At 38.8% G+C, this 20,507-nt stretch overlaps 1 protein-coding gene across 2 annotated transcripts in view; it reads right to left on the bottom strand.

Annotated features, from left to right (window-relative positions):
• Positions 1 to 19,724, bottom strand: part of ATL2 (atlastin GTPase 2) — a 31,271-nt gene extending 11,547 nt beyond the window's left edge. For both annotated transcript variants that reach the window (XM_045287012.1, XM_045287013.1), the window contains exons 1-6: positions 19,482 to 19,724; positions 6,352 to 6,486; positions 6,002 to 6,106; positions 2,709 to 2,759; positions 2,364 to 2,420; positions 459 to 551 (exon numbers count right to left, since the gene is read on the bottom strand). In XM_045287012.1, coding sequence (XP_045142947.1) covers positions 459 to 551; positions 2,364 to 2,420; positions 2,709 to 2,759; positions 6,002 to 6,106; positions 6,352 to 6,486; positions 19,482 to 19,682 — 642 coding nt within the window. In that variant the 5' untranslated portion in view covers positions 19,683 to 19,724. The remainder of the gene's footprint in view (positions 1 to 458; positions 552 to 2,363; positions 2,421 to 2,708; positions 2,760 to 6,001; positions 6,107 to 6,351; positions 6,487 to 19,481) is intronic.
• Positions 19,725 to 20,507: the final 783 nt, after the last annotated feature.

Genomic DNA, 20,507 nt, shown 5'->3' on the forward strand with positions numbered 1-20,507 from the left:
CCCATCAGAGGACACATTCTAGTTTCTTAACATATAAAGAGATGTTTAAGATCTCCTTTCTAGCTCTTTAAGCTGTGAGACAGCATTCCACTGACAGCAGTTTTCACATCATCTGGGCACAATGTCCAGCCTGTCCCAAATGTTCATAAGCTCAGCTGGGCCAAGAAAGACAAGTAAGCAATCTGGGCAGGTAGTCAAATAGTAGGTTCCTTTCAAATGATTATCCTTTGAATATTTGTCCATATGGATTTACTGAGAGGCAGCTGGTTCTGGAGAAAGTATCTTTTTTATTGTGATTCGAGAAACCATTTTCATTATGTACAGAGCAACTTGTGATAACCTGGAATAATTTATTAGCGTGAAACATGGGAACTAATAATCCAGGAAGCAGCTCAGGAAATCCACCCCTTCACCTCGCTTGGGGCGTACGCTTTTCTCTTTAGCAAACAGGGGCTTACCTGCAATCTCTTCTCCAGGAATTGTTTTCCACCTTCCAAACCATAGGAATGTTCATAAGGATAACTCCAATCTCGAACCAAAAACATCAATGTCTATACACAAACCAAAAGTATAAACAATTTCTTACATATCCATGAAAAATCACTATTTTAACAACTAAAGCCTCTCTTACTACCTATATAATCATTAGCAAAAGTACTAGGCCACTTGGTTAGCACTACTCAGGTCTCCCATGTCAAGAAGCTACCTAAATCAACAACATCCCAGCCCCAGACCAAGTCATCACCTCCACTTAAAACTTTGCCAAGTTTCAATCGGGATTCACCACAGGGAATAAGTTTTAAGAGAATAAGTCATATTGTGGCATATTCACTATAATTTTGAAATCAAGATCATATAACTTGAATATCAAACCCCAGAGAACTAATTTTAGACTGATTACAGATTTGGTGTCACTGTGGCCCTTTCCACAGGCTTTTTATTCATCCATCCTTGGGTTTCTCACCCTCAGCACTATTCTCGTTTGGGGCCAGAGAATGGATATTTGTAAGTGACTGTCCTGCGGATTGGAGGGTGTTTGACAACATTTTTGGCCTTTCAGAACCAGATGCCAATCACAAGCCCTCTCTTCCAGCTGTAACAATAAAAATATCTCCATTGTTCTTTTGTGTGGAGAAATGCACCCCCAATTAAGAAATATTAGTATAATCTAAACAGTCTACTTCATCCCTGTACACCAGGGGTGGGAAAGCCTGGTCCAAGGGCCGTATGAGGCCCTCAAAATCGTCAATAGATGCTGGTAATATCAAACCCTTCACCAAAGAGAAGCTGTTGCAGTCACCACATTGTGGGTAAGTGAGTTAAATGTTTGACTAGTAGGGCCCTCAAGTGATGTTATAAATATCCAAAATTGCCCTTGCTAGAAAAATAGTTCCCTACCCCTGGTATACACAGACTGCAGGCCTACCTAAGTAGTTAATAAGTGATCGAGTGAGCCAGGCAGAGAGAGAGAGTGGGGCAGAAACCATGCTAACAGTCACCACCAGTGATGCTACCATACAGGAGAACTTTACACACAGATAAAGCAAAGGGCAGCCATTCACCCTATCAGGGCAAGCGACCAAATGGCACAAATGTTAACATATAATTTGCACTTCCTTCAAAAAATAAGCTATCTGAAATTAGATGGTGGGAGTTTTAATCTACATAAAAGGAATAAAAAAACAGAAGTGGGCTTGGGGATCCACAAAAGATATCATACACTATGGTACAAAACCAGAAGAAAGAACAGGACTAACTAATTAACCCTGTGGTTAACTGCTCAGCTGTTAAGCAAAAAGACAATTCAAATCCACCAGTCGCTCCTGGAGACAGCTGCTGCGATCTCATCGGCAGACTCAGCCTTGGAGGCCTTTGGAGCCGTTCTCCTCTGTCCTTGGGGCTGCTCTGAGTCAACGTCAACCTAGAGGTTGTGGGGTTTTGTGTTTTGTTTTTATATAGCTTCAAATTACACCACACGCAAAAAATTTATAGTATTTAACAGCAGCTTAGCATGTGTAAGGACTTTGGCATGCCTGTCTTCAATTCTCCACTCTCTTTCATCTTAAAATTAAACAACATCTAGTTAAGAAAAATAATATCGCACTAATCACAGTAAAACTAAGTAAGAATCCATTTAGATTCATCTGCCTCATTGTCTAGCAGTTCGCCTGGTGCTCAGCTGGTGATGACATTACCAGTTTCAACTGCACTACATTCGTCACCAGAGGTGGCTGGGTTACTATCCTCATACAGTGTCTCCAACATTACAACATGAGGCTGTAAAACAACTGTTTATTAAGATGAGGTTGCGTGACAAATTTTAATAGGTAATCTCGAGGGGAAAAGATAAAATACTTATTTACCTGAAATGGTTTCTGATATATTTCTTCCATTGCAAGCCTGCCGTACTCTGTAAATAACTATGAAATCAAATTATTTAAAATAGTTAACCCAAAGACAATTTTAAAACACATTTTCAGTACTACCCTATATCAGTCTATAAAAGCATTTAAAAACCAACTAGATGATTTTCTTAACACTGAGTGTATAGTGAAATGCATCTTATTTAAAACCACGTAACAAACAATTTAAAAAAAAACATGTAACAATCGGTCTTATTAGAGCACTACAGGCTTCTAGGTATAATTTCTCCGTAAGGTAGGAATTCAATTTGAATGCTTTGGCATATAATATTGAGACAAACATACTTGCAAGTGTTGAAGGTCATCTTCTTGAATATTCTGGGACAAATTATATATCTGTTAAAAGAAATTATATTTTGCTTATCAGTGTTTATTTTGAATACAGAGATTGTGTATAATTATACTTAAGGAAATGAGGGCACAAAGGAATTACTACGTTGGTATTTTAACCAGTCGCACATGGGAAGGATTTTCTCATTTTACCTTTAACAACATTCAGGATCAAAGACTAAGAGAGGAGAGGGGTTGTTCACAATGTAGAAAATCATGACTCTATGCATGTAAGGCCTAGAAAATAGCAGGCATAGGTATCAAGTGTATGTCTAGGAAGTTTCTTTAATGTTATGACACGTTCTTTCTCGAGGTAGAAATTGCTTCTACACTCATTTTCCCAAGTCAGTGAATGTGAAGGAGAAAAGGCCTGCAGCGATAAAAGATACAAATATAAACTGATCCCTGATACCTTCAGTGTATAAGTTATGGTTCAGTTATATCATTTTCTTTTTAATGAAGGAAGCCTATCAGCCTAAAAAAACACGCCAGAAAATGTTGTCTGCCGCCTGTGGTAGCCGAAAGAATAACAGCAGGTGGCGCTCTTGCCCTATTCCAGAAGGTTTTTTCAGGCACTTGGACTAAAGCAGACAATGGAGGGCTAGCGATCGTTATGGATGGGGAACTGTGGGACCATCCATTCACCAGGTGACCGAGGCAGAAATGGGTGAACAGCCTCCTGTTTCCTCTGCCACGAAATAGCGTATAACTGCGTAAACAGGGCTACCCCAAACAAGAAAAGGATAAGCCCTGTGTGGACCAATTGTAAGGTCAGCTGACTTTTTAAAAGCACTAGCTACAGCTCTGCAGAAGAAAGATGGGATGCTGTCTGCTCCCATAAGACTCACAGTCTCGGAAATCCAAGGGGACAGTTCTAAAAGGTCCCATTGGTTCATTATGAGTAGAACTCAACTGGGTGACAGTAGCTTTGGGGGACTAAAGGTAGAACAATTCGTTCTAACACCGAATGAGTGATAATCTAGCTGAACTCTAGAGATCAAGACAAGATGTGCAGATCCCTTCCCTATGAGGGTCAGGTTACAAATAGCAAAGTGAGAAGGGCGTTAGCATGCTGCCTGCCTCATGTGTGATGGGTGCTTAATATTTGTTGAAAGAATAAATGGAAAAAGAATCAATGTCATTGATCTACCAGCCTGTTAGAGATTTTTGGTAAGGAGAGAAACTTAGCCTCCAAGTTCAAGAAGAAAGCAGTAATGGCTTTTATCTTCTTGGTCCATCACAATTCACAGAGCCATTTCTTATATATTACCATATTTAATCTCAATTCTGACTGCCAGCAGCAGCACGTGAGACAGGCATCTCATATATAAACAAGTGACTATGTTACTTACGTGAGGGTGCTTTCTACTATCAAAAAATTGAATAAACAAGAGGAGACCAAAGGATGAATTTTAGGATTCTTTCCTAAATTTAAGGCTGGTCCAACAATACTACAGCCAGATAGCCTGCAGGGCAGGATGTAACAACAGAGATCAGCAGCTGTGTCCTACTACAACATGGGGGGAGGGGTGGGGGGTGCCCAGAACTCAACAAGAAAAGAAAAGAAGGGTGACTTTGAGGGGCTCCAATAGCATCATGAGTTCTGGGCTTAAAGAGAAAAAGAGCAAATAGTTATCTCCCCAACTGTTATAATAGAAGCCAAAGGGGGGGGAAATCCTTTAGCTCAAATTAATACCCCAACCTTCTTTCCACAATGATAGACTTCAACTTGAGGAAGGAGGGAACTGGGAGTTTACAGATTAATGTGGCCTTTTTTTTAAACATTTCACAAGACTCACTGATATCATCACTCCCAAGCTGCAGTCAACATAGGAAAAGTCCTACCTTGAGAGGCTCGCATTTCTTTATTTATTAGTATTTTCAATTATACTCCTTGATGTTCTGTGGTGGTTAATCTTATGTGTCAACCTGAGTAGCCTATGGTGTCCAAGTTTTTAGTCAACTATTCACCCAAAGGTTGCTATGAAGATATTTACGTGTGATTACCATTTAAGTAGACTATTGACTATACGTAGAGCGATCTCCACAGTGAGCATTGCCCGGATGCAAGCTAGCTGAAAGCCTGAAGAACAAAAACTGGAGTTTCCAATCCAGAAGAATTGTGCCTCCAGACTGTTTGGGGCTGCCAGAATGTACAGCCTACCACTGGACAGATTATGAACATGTTAGTCCTTACAACTGTGTGAAACCACTCCTCAAAAGGCAGTAACTAATCTCTCTTCTCCTCTCCCCCCCTCCCCTTGGAGTGTGTGTTTTAATTGGTTCTAATTCCACATCACCAGTACTACAAGAATTCACTTTCGGGCAGAGAAGTATCAACCTCAGAAAAGAGCAAGTAAAGAAATAAAATGACACGTGGTGATTTAATTCCTTAAATCATTCTAAATTATACAGAAACAAGTGGGCTTCACAAAGTTCATGGAAAAATGGAACTAAAAGATAATTGAATTTTTCTACAAACTTTTTGAAGTCCTCTCAGAGATAGCCTCACTTAAGGAGACTAGAAGGGCACAGAACAAAGTGAATTCTGTGAAAAAACATTAACAGGTGCTATAAATCCTACTTTATGACAAAGCCACAAAGAAAACCCCAAAACAAACTCACTGCCTTCGAGTCGGTGCCAACTCATAGCAACCCTTTAAGACAGGGTAGAACCTTCCCCTGTAAGTTTCTGAAAGCACCCGTGTTTCTCCTGGGGAGCAGCTGGTGGTTTTGAACCGAAGCCTTTGCAGATCACAGCCCAACTCGTAACCAGTACGCCACCACTAAGGCTTTTTAGGTTAAATAGGAATTCATTCTTGTGTCTGTCTCTACCACCATTAGTTTACATAATTAAGTATCACCGGTTAGAGACATTAAGAAGATAAACAGCCTTCCAAGTGTGTGGTTAGCGGCCTAAAACATAATCTACTCTCCACATCCAGTGCCCCACGGGTTTCATAATTTTCCTTAAAAAAAGGAAAAAGATTTTGTGATGAAGAGCAAGACAGCTCTCAGCTCTTGGTCTATTTCTTCGTGGAAATCACTGCCAAACCTCCAACCATGGTCGACAGCCTCACCGTGCAGGCAAAAAGAGCCTGCAAAGAGGTGTCTGTGTGACCAGTGGAAAAGAACTTATTAATCTTTTAAGTGTTATTCCTTTTTTCCTTCAATTAAAAGGCATCTAAGGCCAGGCAAAGATACTGGGGTTGTGTAAAATGAGCACACCATGTCACCCTGTGCCTCACCTGGACAGAGCTAGTCATAGTGCTCAGAGCAAACACTGTGGCGCAGTCTTTAATAGTTGACTGGCTGTCAAAAGCACCCTGGGTATCCATTAGCAGCACAGCCACCTGAAAAGATTAAGCAAATTATTCACTCAAAATGACAGTAAACATCAAAGACAAGATCACTGATGTCAAATTCAGTAAAGTACAAAAAATGATTCTATATATTAAATATCTCATTCTTACATAACAACAAGTATGTATTTGAGTTATCTGATATTAAAAGTTCTGTGTCATTTTGATTTCTAATACAAGAAAAGAAGTGAAAGAACAAAGGATAAAAAAGAGCAAGCAGGCATCAACAGTCTCACCTTGGTCCCATCAGGTCTGTCGATGACAAACACTTCACTCCACACTTGTATGCCTGTTGTTTCTCTTTCACAACCTCCTCGCCACGTAAAGCCAGTCAATGGTTCATTGGGTCCGCCAATCCAACTGGGGGAATCCTGTTAAGGTCAAGCATAAATGTAAATTAAGAACTAAAAGAGACTGAAGACACCAGCCCTTGTTCAATGGAGAGATGAAATGTACTTTGTAACTTTATACAAATAGTCCTTACAAAAGTAGGTTCCAAATTGTGTCCAGGGATCTTTGTTGTATAGCAAACTGATCCTTCTTGAATCTGTTCACATTTTTCTAAGCTTCTGGAAAACTGAGGTGCTTTACATGTTTTTTCCATTTACGAAAAACATTTCCTAGGACATTTGTAAATGAGAAAGTGTAGAAATTTGTGACATCTCCTGTACAGACATGCAAAACTAAATTCCAAAGCCTGGCTATCAAAACACATTGATCTCATAGAAAGGCTTATACTAGCGTATACTAAATCGGTTCACACTGCTGAATGTTCTTTTTAAAAGAACATCACCTTTAAAAATGACAAGATTTGTGTGGAACCTGATTCAAACATCCCAAATGTAAATAATCTCACAAGGAAATCTGAACAGAGTTCTATATTAAGCCATTATTAAATCTTGGCAGCGATGGATGTTTGCTGTTATGCTGGTAACATAATGTTATAACAACCTTTCAGTAGACTTGAACCTGCAACCTTCCAGGCAACAGAAGAAAGGTCTGGAGATCTACTTCTGAAAAAGCATCCATCAAAAGCCCTCAGTTTAACTCTGACAAACATAATGTCATCAGGAGTCAGAATCGATCCAGTGGTATGTGGAATGATACTGTATCTGTGTGTTTTGTTTTGTTTTGAATCATTTTATTGGGGGCTCATACAACTCTTATCACAACCCATACATCCATCCATCATGTCAAACACGTTTGTACATTTGTTGCCATCATTTTCAAGCCACTGTCTTTCTACTTGAGCCCTTGGTATCAGCTCCTCAGTTTTCCCCTCCCTCCCAGGCCCCTCCTCCCTCAAAAACCCTTAATAATTTATAAAATATTATTTTGTCATGTCCGTCGTCTCCCTTCACCCACTTTTCTGTTGTCCATCCCCCAGGAAGGGGGTTATATGTACAGCCTTGCGATCGGTTCCCCCTTTGTATCCCACCTTCCCTCCACCCTCTGTCACTCGGATATTTATGGTGAAAGAATATCTTGAGGATTTACTTTAAAATATTCCACCTCACCCTCTGCCAAAAATCAAACAAGAAAACAGAAAAACAAAATATCGATAGGTTCATAAGAGTTTATTATTCTATTCCCTCTACTTCTGGGTGTTGTTTTATGATTTCCACGTGACTACTGTTTATTTATAAACACTTAAGTATTTTAGTGTTGTAAACATTCCAAGCAAATAGAACAGTACCTGACTTGTGATAGGCATTCAAGGTAGATAGCCCGGAAACTTTAATAAGAATTGATATTTCATCGTAGAAGAGATTAGGCTTACTAGCCTCTAGGAGCCTAAGCAAATCTCCAAAACTATGGCTCATAGTCACTCACCTCCATGTTAGAATATTCAGCCACTTGAGATCAAAAGGACAGCATTTACTCAAGGAAGTAGGGAAATAGGAAATAAAGGGAGGAAGTAGGATATGTGAGGGTTCTTTTGAGAGGGTTGCAGTCAATGAATGAAAAACAAAAATTATGTCAATTGTTATTATCTGCTCTGTAAACAGTTAACTACTTCACAGTTAAAGTTTTAAAGAATTAAATAGCATTTCATAAAAAAGCGATCGACTATATTACATATCATCTCTTCTTAATTTATCATGTAATGGAAATGCTAAGGGAATAAATCAGTCAATAAAAGGATAAAAGAAAAGGTAAATTGGTGTTAACAAACCCAAGGACAAGGGAACAAGTGATCCAAATCGGTGGTAAGGAGGGTGTGGGAGGTCTGGTAGGGCGTGATCAAGGGTAATGCAATCAAGAGGAATTGCTGAAACCCAGGTGGGGACTCAGCATGATAGGGGGACTGGAGGAAAGTCAAAGGAAATAGAGGAACAAGCTGGGAGGCAAAGGGCATTTATAGAGGTCTAGATAAAGGCATGTAGATATGCAAATATATTTTATGAGGATGGGGAAATAGATCTATGAGCCTACATTTATAGGTTTAGTATCAAGGTAGCAGAAGGACATTGGGCCTCCACTCAAGTACTCCCTCAATGCAAGAATACTTTCTTCTATTAAAATAGCATTCTATGATGCTCACCTTCCTGACACAACCGCTGAAGACAAAGAGAGAGAATAAGCAAATGTGGTGAAGAAAGCTGATGGTGCCTGGCTATCAAAAGATATAGTGTCTGGAGTCTTAAAGGTTTGAAGGTAAACAAGCGGTCATCTAGCTCAGAAGCAACAAAACCCACATGGAAGAAGTACACCAGCCTGTGTGATCACGAGATGTCGAAGAGATCAGGTATCAGGCATCATCAGAACAACAAATCATACCATAGTGAATGAGGGGGGAAGTGCGGAGTGGAGACCCAAAGTCCATTTGTAGGCCACTGGACATTCCCTTACAGAAGGGTCTCGGGGAGGAGTCGAGCCAGTCAGGGTGCCATGTTGCAACGATGAAACATACAACTTTCTTCTAGTTCCTAAATGCTTCCCCCTAGGCCCCCCTCTCCACCCCCACTATCATGATCCCAATTCTACCTTGCAAGTCTGGCTAGACCAGAGGATGTACACTGGTACAGATAGGAACTTGAAACGCAGGGAATCCAGGGCAGATGTTCCCTTCAGGACCAGTGGTGTGAGTGGCGATACTGGGAGGGTAAATGGAGGGTGGGTTGGAAAGGGTGAACCAATTACAAGGATCTACATGTGACCTCCTCCTCCCTGGAGGACGGACAACAGAAAAGTGGGTGAAGGGAGATGTTGGACAGGGCAAGATATGACAAAATAATTATAAATTATCAAGGGTTCATGAGGGACGGGGGAGCGAGGAGGGAGGGGGAAAATGAGGAGCTGATGCCAGGGGCTTAGGTGGAGAGCAAATGTTTTGAAAATGATAAAGGAAATGAATGTACAAATGTGCTTTACACAATTGAAGTATGTATGGATTGTGATAAGAGTTGTATGGACCCCTAATAAAAGGATTTAAAAATAAAGAAAGAAAAGGTAAATCACAAAACCTAGATAATGTAATTTTGTGAAACTTAAGGATCTTCTTTTCTTTAATATACTAAATACAGTTTCCATAAACTATAATCTTTCAATCTGGAAATATTTTTTGAACCCCTATGTGCCAGCCAGTGGTCTGGGTGAAAGGACACAGCAGGGGACAGACAGCAACCTCCCTGTTCTTAAAGAGCACTCATCTAATGGCTCCTAGAGGGAGCCTAGGTAATAACAGTATACTGTGTCCTCTCTAGTAACTCTTAAAAGCAAACGTAAAACTCAAACACCACTAGACTGGTACCATTTAGTACTACCACTACTTCTATGTGGGGCACACAAAAAAACAAAAACAAAAACCTCAAAACTCAGAATTCCAAAACTAATTTTAATTCTTCACTGAAATAAACTAAAAACGAAACTGGAATACCATATATACTCGAGTATAAGCCGAGTTTTCCAGCACATTTTTAATGCCGGTTTTTGTGGTAAAATTAGGTGCCTCGGCTGATATTCGGGTCGGCTTATACTCGAGAATATATGCTATATCTTACAAGCCCTTGCCTAGACTTGTGTAATATAATTGTCGATAATAAAGATCCCTTACCTATTCTAAATAGGAGCCTTAGTGATTCCACATTAGGCTGTAATCACAAAGTCAGCAGTTCAAAACCACCAGCCACTCTGTAGGAATTTGATTTACTCTGAATGGTATGAAACAAATTTATGATACACAAAAATTTTTTTAATTTAAAAATCAGGAATAAAGTGAGGCATTGCACAATAAAGGGGATCAATTCTGTCCAAGAAGATATAAGAATCCCAAACCTCCCAACACCTGAAAACAGTGTGTCAAAACAGATAAGGCCAACTGAAAGAACTAGAAGAAATTGTCAAACCCACTAATACAGTTGAGGGCTTCAGCATCCCTCTACCAATACATGACAGATCCAGCAGGCACAGTATCAGCAAGGAGACAATCATCAAGCATGTCACTCTGGTTGGCGTTTATAGAATGTCACCCAACAGCAAAGACAGTCTTATCAAGGTTTCATAGAGCATTCACCGAACCACACCTCCTTCTGGACAAGAAACCCAACAGATTTACCAAAAATAGAAATACAAAGCAGACCTTCAGACCACAATGAACTTCCAGTAGAAATGAGTGACAGAAAGAGCTGGAAAATATAACGTTTGGAGAGCAAACACAAATTTCTAAATAGTATTATTGGTAAAAGAAATCTCAAGAGAAACTGAGAAAAAAAAGCAAAAACACTAAATTAAATGAAAATATAAGCTTATTATAGGATGGCCAGGAAAGCAGCGCTAAGATAGAAATGTATAGCATTAATGCATATAAAGCCAAACTACTCAAGGGAAAAAAGGAGAAATTAACATCACTACTAATTCCATGGACGTTAAAACAATTTCAAAGGAATATAATGAACAACTTTATACCCACAAAATGTTTTTCCATTGAAAAATTGAAATTACTTACAATTATAGATGAAAAATATAATTGAAATTACAGTAAGCCACACACACATCGAAGAACAAAAAAAATCAAGTCTCAATCCAGAAACCAAAATCTCAGGGGAAAACAAAATCCCGGGTGTTACCAGGAAAAAAAATTAGTCCATATAACCTCTCTTATCAAAGCGCTAAGCTTACAGTTGTGGGGAGGGTGTGTGTGCACAAAGCCGCAAATTATACTTCCTTTATGGACTCTTAAAATCATGACCAAATATTAATACAAAATTTTAGATTTCAACAACTCGCTATAAGTTGCATACGATGTTGCACTGTAATAAGTGAGATATAAAAGCAAATTCAGTTACAGTTGTAACAGTTACATAAATAAGCAAAACTTTTATATTAAAATAAAGAACTAGTTTTAAAAGCAAACAAGCTTGCATAGCGTATGATTAGAAATGAATAAAATACACATTAAAAGGCAATACTAAGTGTTTACAAAATGTAGGACTACAAATCTCTTAGACTGCTGGTAGACTTGCATGAGAAAAGCCTTGTGGAAAGAACATTCAGCAGTACCTACTAAAATTAAATGGGTATTTATTTTCCCTATGGTCCAACACAAATAAGAGCTATGCCACACCTGGACAAGGTAAACAGCAGCTTTACTCATAATAAACAAGAACTAGAAACAGCCTTTGTCTATCAAAAGAATGAGTAACTAAATTGTGATATATTCACTCATGACCTACCACTCAGCAATAAAAAGTAACCAACTATTGATACATGCAACAACATGGATAAATCTCAGACATAAATTAAGTTTTGTGTTTTTAAGTACACACTTCTTGAATTTATTGGTTATACTAAAAGATTTTAGTATAAAATCCTTTATTATATATGTACACTCTAGGACGAAGCATTTTAAAATATTCTTTCTGCAGATACATTTCTTGCTTGAAAGAAAACATTAAACAAGTCACTTTTTTTCCTTCATGGATTCATACATTTTGCACAAGTCTTACATCTCAGACAGCCTAGGAGGAGAAAGTAAAATCAAGTTCAACATTCCAGCAGACAAATTCTGCGATACCTGGATTTTGGCAAGTTGCATATAAGGGAGAAGGTCTGTAAGTAGTAAAGAATGCAATCATGTAAACAATCACTTTCCTTACAATACCTCTATCAACAAGTGAGCGCTAGAACCAGGCAGCAATGCTTTATCCAGCAAGCAGAGCACCTGGGAAGCACCAGTGGGCACAGAAAGTTTCCGTGTTTGCACCAGCTCCTGGTGGCCTGTTTTAGCTTCTAAAGTAAATGTTGTTGTTGTTTTTTTGAAAGCATCTTTAAAAAGGAATAATTCAAAAGGGAGTTGATACCAAAGAATGCAAGAAGAAAGAAAATGTTTTGAAAATGATGGTGGCAACAACTGTACAATCATGCTTGAACTAATTGCTAAAAGCTAAGACCTCCCAAAAAATGAAGCGGGGTGGGGTGGGGGGGGGGGAGGATAATTCAGTAAAGTACTTGTACCTTACATTCTACAAAGGCAGGGAGAAAATGGCTAAAGATCATTTTTCAGAACAAAGGCTTTGGAATCAAACTGCCTGGGTCTGGGATCTCCGCCTGGCCACTTCCAGCTTTTCTTCTCTGAAGTGAAAGTACTGACATTACTGCACAGGCTGACTGTGAGTACCAAGTGAGACAACTTCTGGTGAATGCTGACTAATCAGAGTAGATGGAATTCTATAAAAATTAAAATCTAGTAGCTTAAGAGATAATATGCCTCCGTCCTTCCCTATTTTGAGATAAGCAAGAATATAATCTTATCTCCGAAATACTCTTGTCCCCCTTTCAACTACCAATTCACAAGCAATTCATAAAACAGCAACAAATAAAACTACACTGATGAAATGCAATCAGCAAATCCAGATGGGGCAACGCTATACACTCATTTCTTCAACAAATTGGACACAAAAAGTGCTTATCTTTAAATGATACACACAAAAGTGGTTATAAAAGAAGTGATACTGTCTATGATCTATTTCAAAACAATACACAAGGAGGGCAGTGAATTAGGGTGTAAGTGAAATAAGACTGGCTGAATTGGCAATTGCTAAGAACAAGTAAATAAATGCATATTCACAACATCACTGTCTACTTTTATGCATGTTTAAAATTTTTCATAATGACATTTAAAACACAGGGGAAAACAGGAAATAATACAAGAGTAGAAACAACTTTAGAAAATTTAGAATCCTTATTTAGAATTCAATAATAATGCTTACCAATTCTTAGTGTTCACTATATTACAAGCATTGTGGTTTACACGGTATAATTCAATTAAGTTATACTTAAGTTTTGGCTTCCTGAACTGATTATTGGAAATAAAAGTACTTTTACAACAGCCAGATTTAACAATGTGGATCAGCGTTTTTCTAACATTGGAGTAATCTACTTCACTTTTGGAAGGATGGTAATTCACAAAATCCTCTGCATAAAAATTACAAAATTACAGCAAGTATCCAAAGATGGTTAAATAAAATTTAGTATGATAATACATGAATATTAAGCTAACAAAAACCATGAACTACTGCAACATGCAAAATCACAGGTACTCTCGGGTTTAACAAATTAGGCCATTACACAGAACATGTAAGATATAATTCCATTAGAAATAAAACTAGACTGTAGTGAGACATGTCCGTCTATCAGTTATTTTTTAGGAACACATTAACTAGGAGGGTCCACAAAGGAAATTTATATATGAGCAGTGTACATATACCTAAAGCAGTGTGTGTGTATAAACATACACACAGTATATATTCATGTATATAAGCTGAGTTTTTTCAGCACATTTTTAATGCAGTTTTTGTGGTAAAATTAGGTGCCTCGCTGCTATTTGGGTCGGCTTGTACTCGAGTATATACAGTATGTATAAATAAATGGGTGCATATATAAACTTTTATCTTGGGTCAGGTCCATTTTGGGTTTGTGCACTTTTCTGTATTACCTCAACCACCCTAAATCCGTGTTAGAAAAGGGGTGGAAACAGTATTATTTCAGAGGCTAAAAGTCAACCCCCATCAAATCTCTCATTACCAATTGTAATGCTTCACATATGCATAGCTCATATTTGTATAACTTACTACATTTACATGAAATGCAAATGATATTTTTAAAAACTCATATAACACACATTCAGTTCACACATAAGTTTCTACAATTATTCAATTTCATACCTTTCAAGAATGACTTTTCCAATAAATATTCTACTTACAAATTATTGGGTAGACCAACAAACGTGAACTGTACGTACACCAGAACGAAGCAGTATCCGTGTCTCGTGGCATCCACACAGCTGTTATGTTTGAACCCTTAAAGATCTTCCTCTTTTTCATGGATGCCGTACTTTTACCATGCATGATGGTCCTTTTCCAAGAACTAGTCCTTCCTGGTAACGTGCCCAAAGTATGTGAGACAAAGTCTCGCCATCCTCACCTCTATGAAGGACTATTCAGGTTTTACTTTTCCCAAGACACATTTGTTTGTTCTTTGGCAGTCCAAGATATATTCAATATCCTTCATCCACGCACAATTCAAAGACATCAACCCTTCAGTCTCCCATATTCACTGTCCAGCTTTCACGTGCATTTGAAGTTTGTTAAAATACCATGGTTTGGGTCAGCCCAACTTAGTTCTCTAGTTTACTTTCAAGAGGTCTGGCGCAGATTTGCCCAATGCAATGTGTCAATTGACTTCCTGACTGCTGCTTTCATGAGCACTGATAGTGGATCGAGTAAAATGAAATCGTGGACAACCTCGGCCTTTTCCCCACTCATGCTTTCTGCTGATGCAGTCATGAGGACTCTTGCCTTCTTTACACTCAGGGGTGGTCTATACTGAAGCTAGTCTTTGATCGTCATCGCTGAGAGCTTCGAGTCTGCTTTGCTTTCAGGAAGCAAGGTCGTGTCATTTGCATTCCGCAGATTTTCCTTTAATCTGGATGCCGCATTCTTCCTCACACATCTGTTGAATACTTCATACATAACTGGCAGTCATGATGAATGTCCTGATATCCTTATAAACTCAAAATGCTTCTTATGGATTAAAAATATTAGCAATTCTAATGAAAATCCCATTTCCTATATTTCATATTATAAATCTTACTCACTGCTAAAATCTGTTAATGGCACAAAAAAATTTTACCCTAGAAAAAACTTTAGTTCATCTCTCATTTACAACAGAAGACTACTTTCTATCCTGCTGTGGTGTTTGGATTTTTGAAAACTTGGTACCACTGTGGAGATAGGGGTCGAACCAACCTGTCAAACAGGTAGGAGCCTAGTGACACCTCCTTGGAGGTATGGCCTTTTTAGAAGAGAGACAGGAAGAATTCCTCTCCTTTGGCCCTTCTCTCTTTTCGGGGTCCCCGGGGGCAGCAAGTCCCCTGGATCTTGCATCGCCCCGCTGCTCACTTCCCTTTGCTATCTCCTCAGTCTTCACCTCTGAGATCTTTAGAAGGCTCGTGGACTGGGGTTGGACTGAGCTGAGCTACCTCCTTGATATGAAATTATTTCCTGATATAAAGTCCTTTCTTATACATACCGGTATTTTTGTGTTTCTTATACATATATGCGCGTCACTGGTTTTGTTTCTCTAGATAGCCCAGCTCAACACACCTGCCATATATTAAGTTTAAAAAAAACCTAACAATTTTCTTAATAAAATGTTTTAAAAACTATAGAAAAAGCTCTTTATTTACAAGAAAGTGAGAGCTATATGTCAAAGTATGTCCTATAATTGGGGTGATTGGCTAACATAACAGGATATTCTAAGTTTTAAGAATGAAGCTACTGATGTTCTGTCTTTATCTAACAGAAAAGAGTTCACATTCTACCCAATGGTATAATTCGTTTACTAATGAAAACATTCATCTGTTTCTACATGACTAATTAAAATGTTTACAGATGCTTACTTCATATTTACAAAGATTGTCTCAGGACAATCCAAAGTCAATATAATCCACTGCTTGCTTCTTTCTACTTCTTTCAGCTAGCATCCCCTTATAAGCCTCTCCTGTTGTTGGTGACCAGTGAGGTGAGTCTGGCTTATGGCAGGGGACCCAGGAGTGCAGACCAGGGCTAGGCTCCATAGCGTTTTCAAGGCTGTGAGTTTTCAGAAATCTTCTGGGTGAGTCCAAACCACAGTGCTCAGTTGAGCCCTTAATACCACCAGGGGTTCCTTGCAGACACAGAGGTTAATAAAAGCATTCTCCTTACTTATTCTCATCTCCTAGGAAAAGCAAAAAGCACCACTAGAGCCAGAGTATAGACACATATTATCCACAAACTCAGGCAAATATGGTGATTTTTATAAGCCCTCTACATGGTCATTTTAGGGATTAAAATTAATAAGGATAGATATTATTTCCCCAGTTCAGAAGCCACTGACTAGAACCATAAACTCAGACCATCAGCCATCATCACCTTTCCATGGTTTAAGTATCCCTCCCAAGACAGGGGGAGTTCTACTAAATCAGAGATTACAATAAGCGGATACCACTAATTGATCTGAGATGGAAAAAGAAATGGCACCTGAGGTGAAACTTACACGTTTCCTAAACAAGAGATCTATGTTTCCTCTTTTAACATTCTTCTGTCGGTGACCTACTTAGAATCTGATGCACTTGCAGTGAACAACTAAAACAGAGCTACACAATGCACACAAGCCAACCTGAGGAGTCACAGGAATTCAAATTAGGAGATTCTTTATCATCTTTAAAGATGGAGGGTTTTTCAAAAGACTCTAATGCTATTCTTACATTTCTAGATTTAGGTTGTAAAACTCAGGGAAATAATAAAGTTTAAATTGAAAATCTTAAAGTACTCTATCTTTTACAACAGCCAAAACATGTAAAACAACTTATTTTATACAATCTATGTTCTTGATCCTTAGGCTCACTTGAGCATGCCTGAAGAGACCCCGAAATAAAAAATTCCCTGAAATTGTTGGAAATGTTTACATTAGTACTTATCTCAAGACAGCACCGTCAGCTCCAGATTTATACAAAAATTTTAAAAGTGAGCACCATGGCAGATGTTTAAACAATTACATACTTCTGCCAAAGTGCTATTTATAATGTCTTCATTTCCAAAGACCTTCCCCTACATGCTCCACTCCAAAATGTCCAACAGCTTCTTCATGTCCCTATCAAAACCCGCACTCCCTCAACCCAGCTTTCAGCTGATAGAAAAACATTCTGATTCAAGTGATAAAAGTGCTTGTTTTTTCCTGGGAGGACGACAAAGGTCAATAAGGAGGAAGGAAATAACCATTAATTGGCTGGTATCATCAAAACGTGAAAATGTATATAGAAAAGTGTAAATAAATTGACCAAAATAGATCGTAAATGCCTATCCTTCAAGTCGATTCCAACTCGCAGCAAACCTGTAGAAAAGAGAAGAACTGTCATGGGTTTTCCAAGATGTTTACTGGCGGAGAAAACCACATCTTTCTCCCGTGGAGCACAATGGAGGTTTTAAAACACTGGGCTGGCAAGTTTGCAGCCTAATGCATAACCCACTGTGCAACCAAGTGCCAATTATTGTTATATGTGATGGAGGTGTGATAATTAAGATAAGGCGCTCGCGTGTGTGTGTGTGTGTGTGTGTGTGTGTGTGCGCGTGTGCGCGCATATATGTAACAGCACACAGGGGGCATAGTAGCAGAGACTTTCTAGAAATATCCCAACACCTTGTAGGATTGGTTTAGTTGGTTAAAGGGCTTAGGACTAGGGTTAAAGTCTCATGGGACTTTATGACTCCTCTAATTGGTATAGCATAGTTCATAACATTAGTGTTCTAAGTCTAGTTTGGTCTTAAGAGATTGGGGTCTTAACAGCTTGCAAGTAGCCATCTCAAACACACCTATAGGTCTGTACGCATCTGAAGCAAAGACTGAAAGAAGAAACGAGTCCACAGGACTAGTAGCCCATAAAACCACGGCCTCTGCTTGCCAGAGGAGAAGATCTAGATGGTGCGTGGCTACCACTACTAATTGCTTTGGCCAGAGGCATAATAGAAGGTCCTGAATGAAACAGGAGAAAAACGTAGTGAACAAAATTCAAATTCCTAACAGAGGCTAAACTTACTGGACCAGCAGAGACTAGAAGATCCCCTGAGACTATCCCCCTTAAGTATCCTTTCAAAGCTGAACTCAAGCGATTCCTAGAAGTCGCCTTAGTCAAATAACAGACTGGCTTGTAAAATGAACAAAATCACCAGTGGTAATGTGCTGCCTTTAACAACCAACTCTATGGAAAGAAATGCTCTCACCATTTATTCTCCCAAACGCAAAAATAACGAAAGCAAGGAAGACAAAAGAAGCTAGACCAATGCAAACAGAACCAACAAAAATTGAAAGAATGAGAACGCTGAAACATTGTGAAAGTGGTAACAAATATCATGGTACAATTTGTAGAAAATTTGTTAACAGGAATGTAATTTTGCTGTGTAAACTGTCACATTTTTTAATTAAACGTAACACCAAACCCTGATAGATCAGCCTAGATAGGAAAAATAAGCAACTAAAATTCAAACCCACTCGCTCACCAGGTAGTGATTCTGTATGGGGTCAATCTTTATAGAAAGTTGACAGCCTCATCTTTCTCCCAGAGTAGCGGTTGGATTTGAACCACAAACCTGTGCTTAGCCTGATGTTCTAATCCCACAGCACCACCAAGGCTCCTTCACCAACTAAATTAACACAGCCTGTGCCTGAGAATTTATAGGATATAACATAACGTTGTAAATCAGGAAAGGCCTCCTATGAAAAGATCAGCCAGGAAAGAGTACCATAAAACCTTACTGATACACTGAAGAAACAGTGCAGTCTACTCATGCGGGTTATAGCACACCTGTGAGGTACAGCGGGACGAGATGACACTCAGCAATCATGGAAGACCACTCTAAGGACGTGGGTGTTTCCTCAGAGAATAACGGTAAATCATGGAAAGTGACGTATTTGACTTTTTTGACTTATTTGAACAATGCTAAATCATGGAAAGTGACTTTTACAACGGACTCTACCAGTCTATTCTCACTCATTGTACAGCTGAATTGGAAGGGAAACCGATGGGAGGCAATAACAGAGTGAGAGAAGATGAACAGTACTTCAGAGACCTACAGGGGGCACTCAGATACCTTGGGTTAGAGCTATACTACCTGCAACACAGACAGTTCAATCATATTCATTAATATGAACTATGTATACAAAGGCAATATGAAAATGAAGAATCAAAGGCTCAAATTTATATATATCTGTCTTAACTGGAAAGTCTTATAGAGAGAACTATAGTTCTACAAAATTAAGGATTTGTTTTAAATAGGGTGGGTAGTTTTCGGTTTTAAACTGAGTTCGACTTATAAAAGACACTATTCACCTTGTTATACATATATCTAAGCATGAAGTCCAGTAGAAATGATTTCCCTTTACGAAAGGCTCCTGCCACGGTAACAACTACTATGTTAAGCTCTCGTATGTGCTCCTGCAGCAATAGGTTCTCCAAGGCTTTTTCATCAAGTTCAAATTTATGGTCATCTTCACGAGCAAGTACAATCTGCACTGGACATGGTTTCTTCATAACCTTATCAGAATTTACTAGGTCATCATCTTCATAATTCTCACCTAGAATAAAAAAGAGAAACAGGTTAGCTTAATTCTTGTCTTACAGACTTTTCCTGGACGACAACTAAAGCATTTTCACCCCTATTAGCAATCATTTAAGAAGAGCTTCAAAAAGGGATGTTCTCGTACGCACTAGAGTTTTCAGGCCCTCTCTAGCTAAACACCAAGAATGCTGGTAAGATTTCCCACTAGGTACACAGATAAACAGCAATATCAAATATTGCCTTTATTTCAATTAAGTCTAAATAACCAAATATGACCAGTACCTGATTCTTGAGCACTGCTTTAAGCCAAGTTTGCTGGTGTGCACACGACGGGGGGATGGGCGGAGCATAAGATCAAGCTCGCCTAGTAGTTCTCATTTCAATAAAGCTGCTAACTGCACTAGCAGCTCTGTGGGGTGAGGGGGAGATTGTCGCTAAGGTGCAGGTCTTACAGTCTTGAAACTCCATAAAGGGTCACCATGAATGACAATCAACTCACCGCAGGCAGTGGGTTTGGGTTTTTCATGGTTTTGTTTCCATTAAAGTAAAGCAGAGAACACAAGACTGTGAGAGTTACTATACTCCCTTTGATCTTCCCCTGCAGCTCTTTCTCACCAAAAACCAGAGCTACCACCCTCAAGATTATATAGTTCCCAGGAACAACCATGCATGTCCTTCCTTTGTTCACCACCAAATAAAGTAAGATAAGGTAACCTTTGCAGAGATAAATTTATCAAATAACATTTATGGAATTACATTTATAGAAAAAGTGGCATTGTCCCATGTTTAGAAAAAAA

Source organism: Echinops telfairi, unplaced genomic scaffold (genome assembly GCF_000313985.2).
Source record: "Echinops telfairi isolate 266 unplaced genomic scaffold, ASM31398v2 ScPeMD7_10;HRSCAF=50, whole genome shotgun sequence".
In the NCBI taxonomy this organism is placed as follows: Eukaryota; Metazoa; Chordata; class Mammalia; order Afrosoricida; family Tenrecidae; genus Echinops; species Echinops telfairi.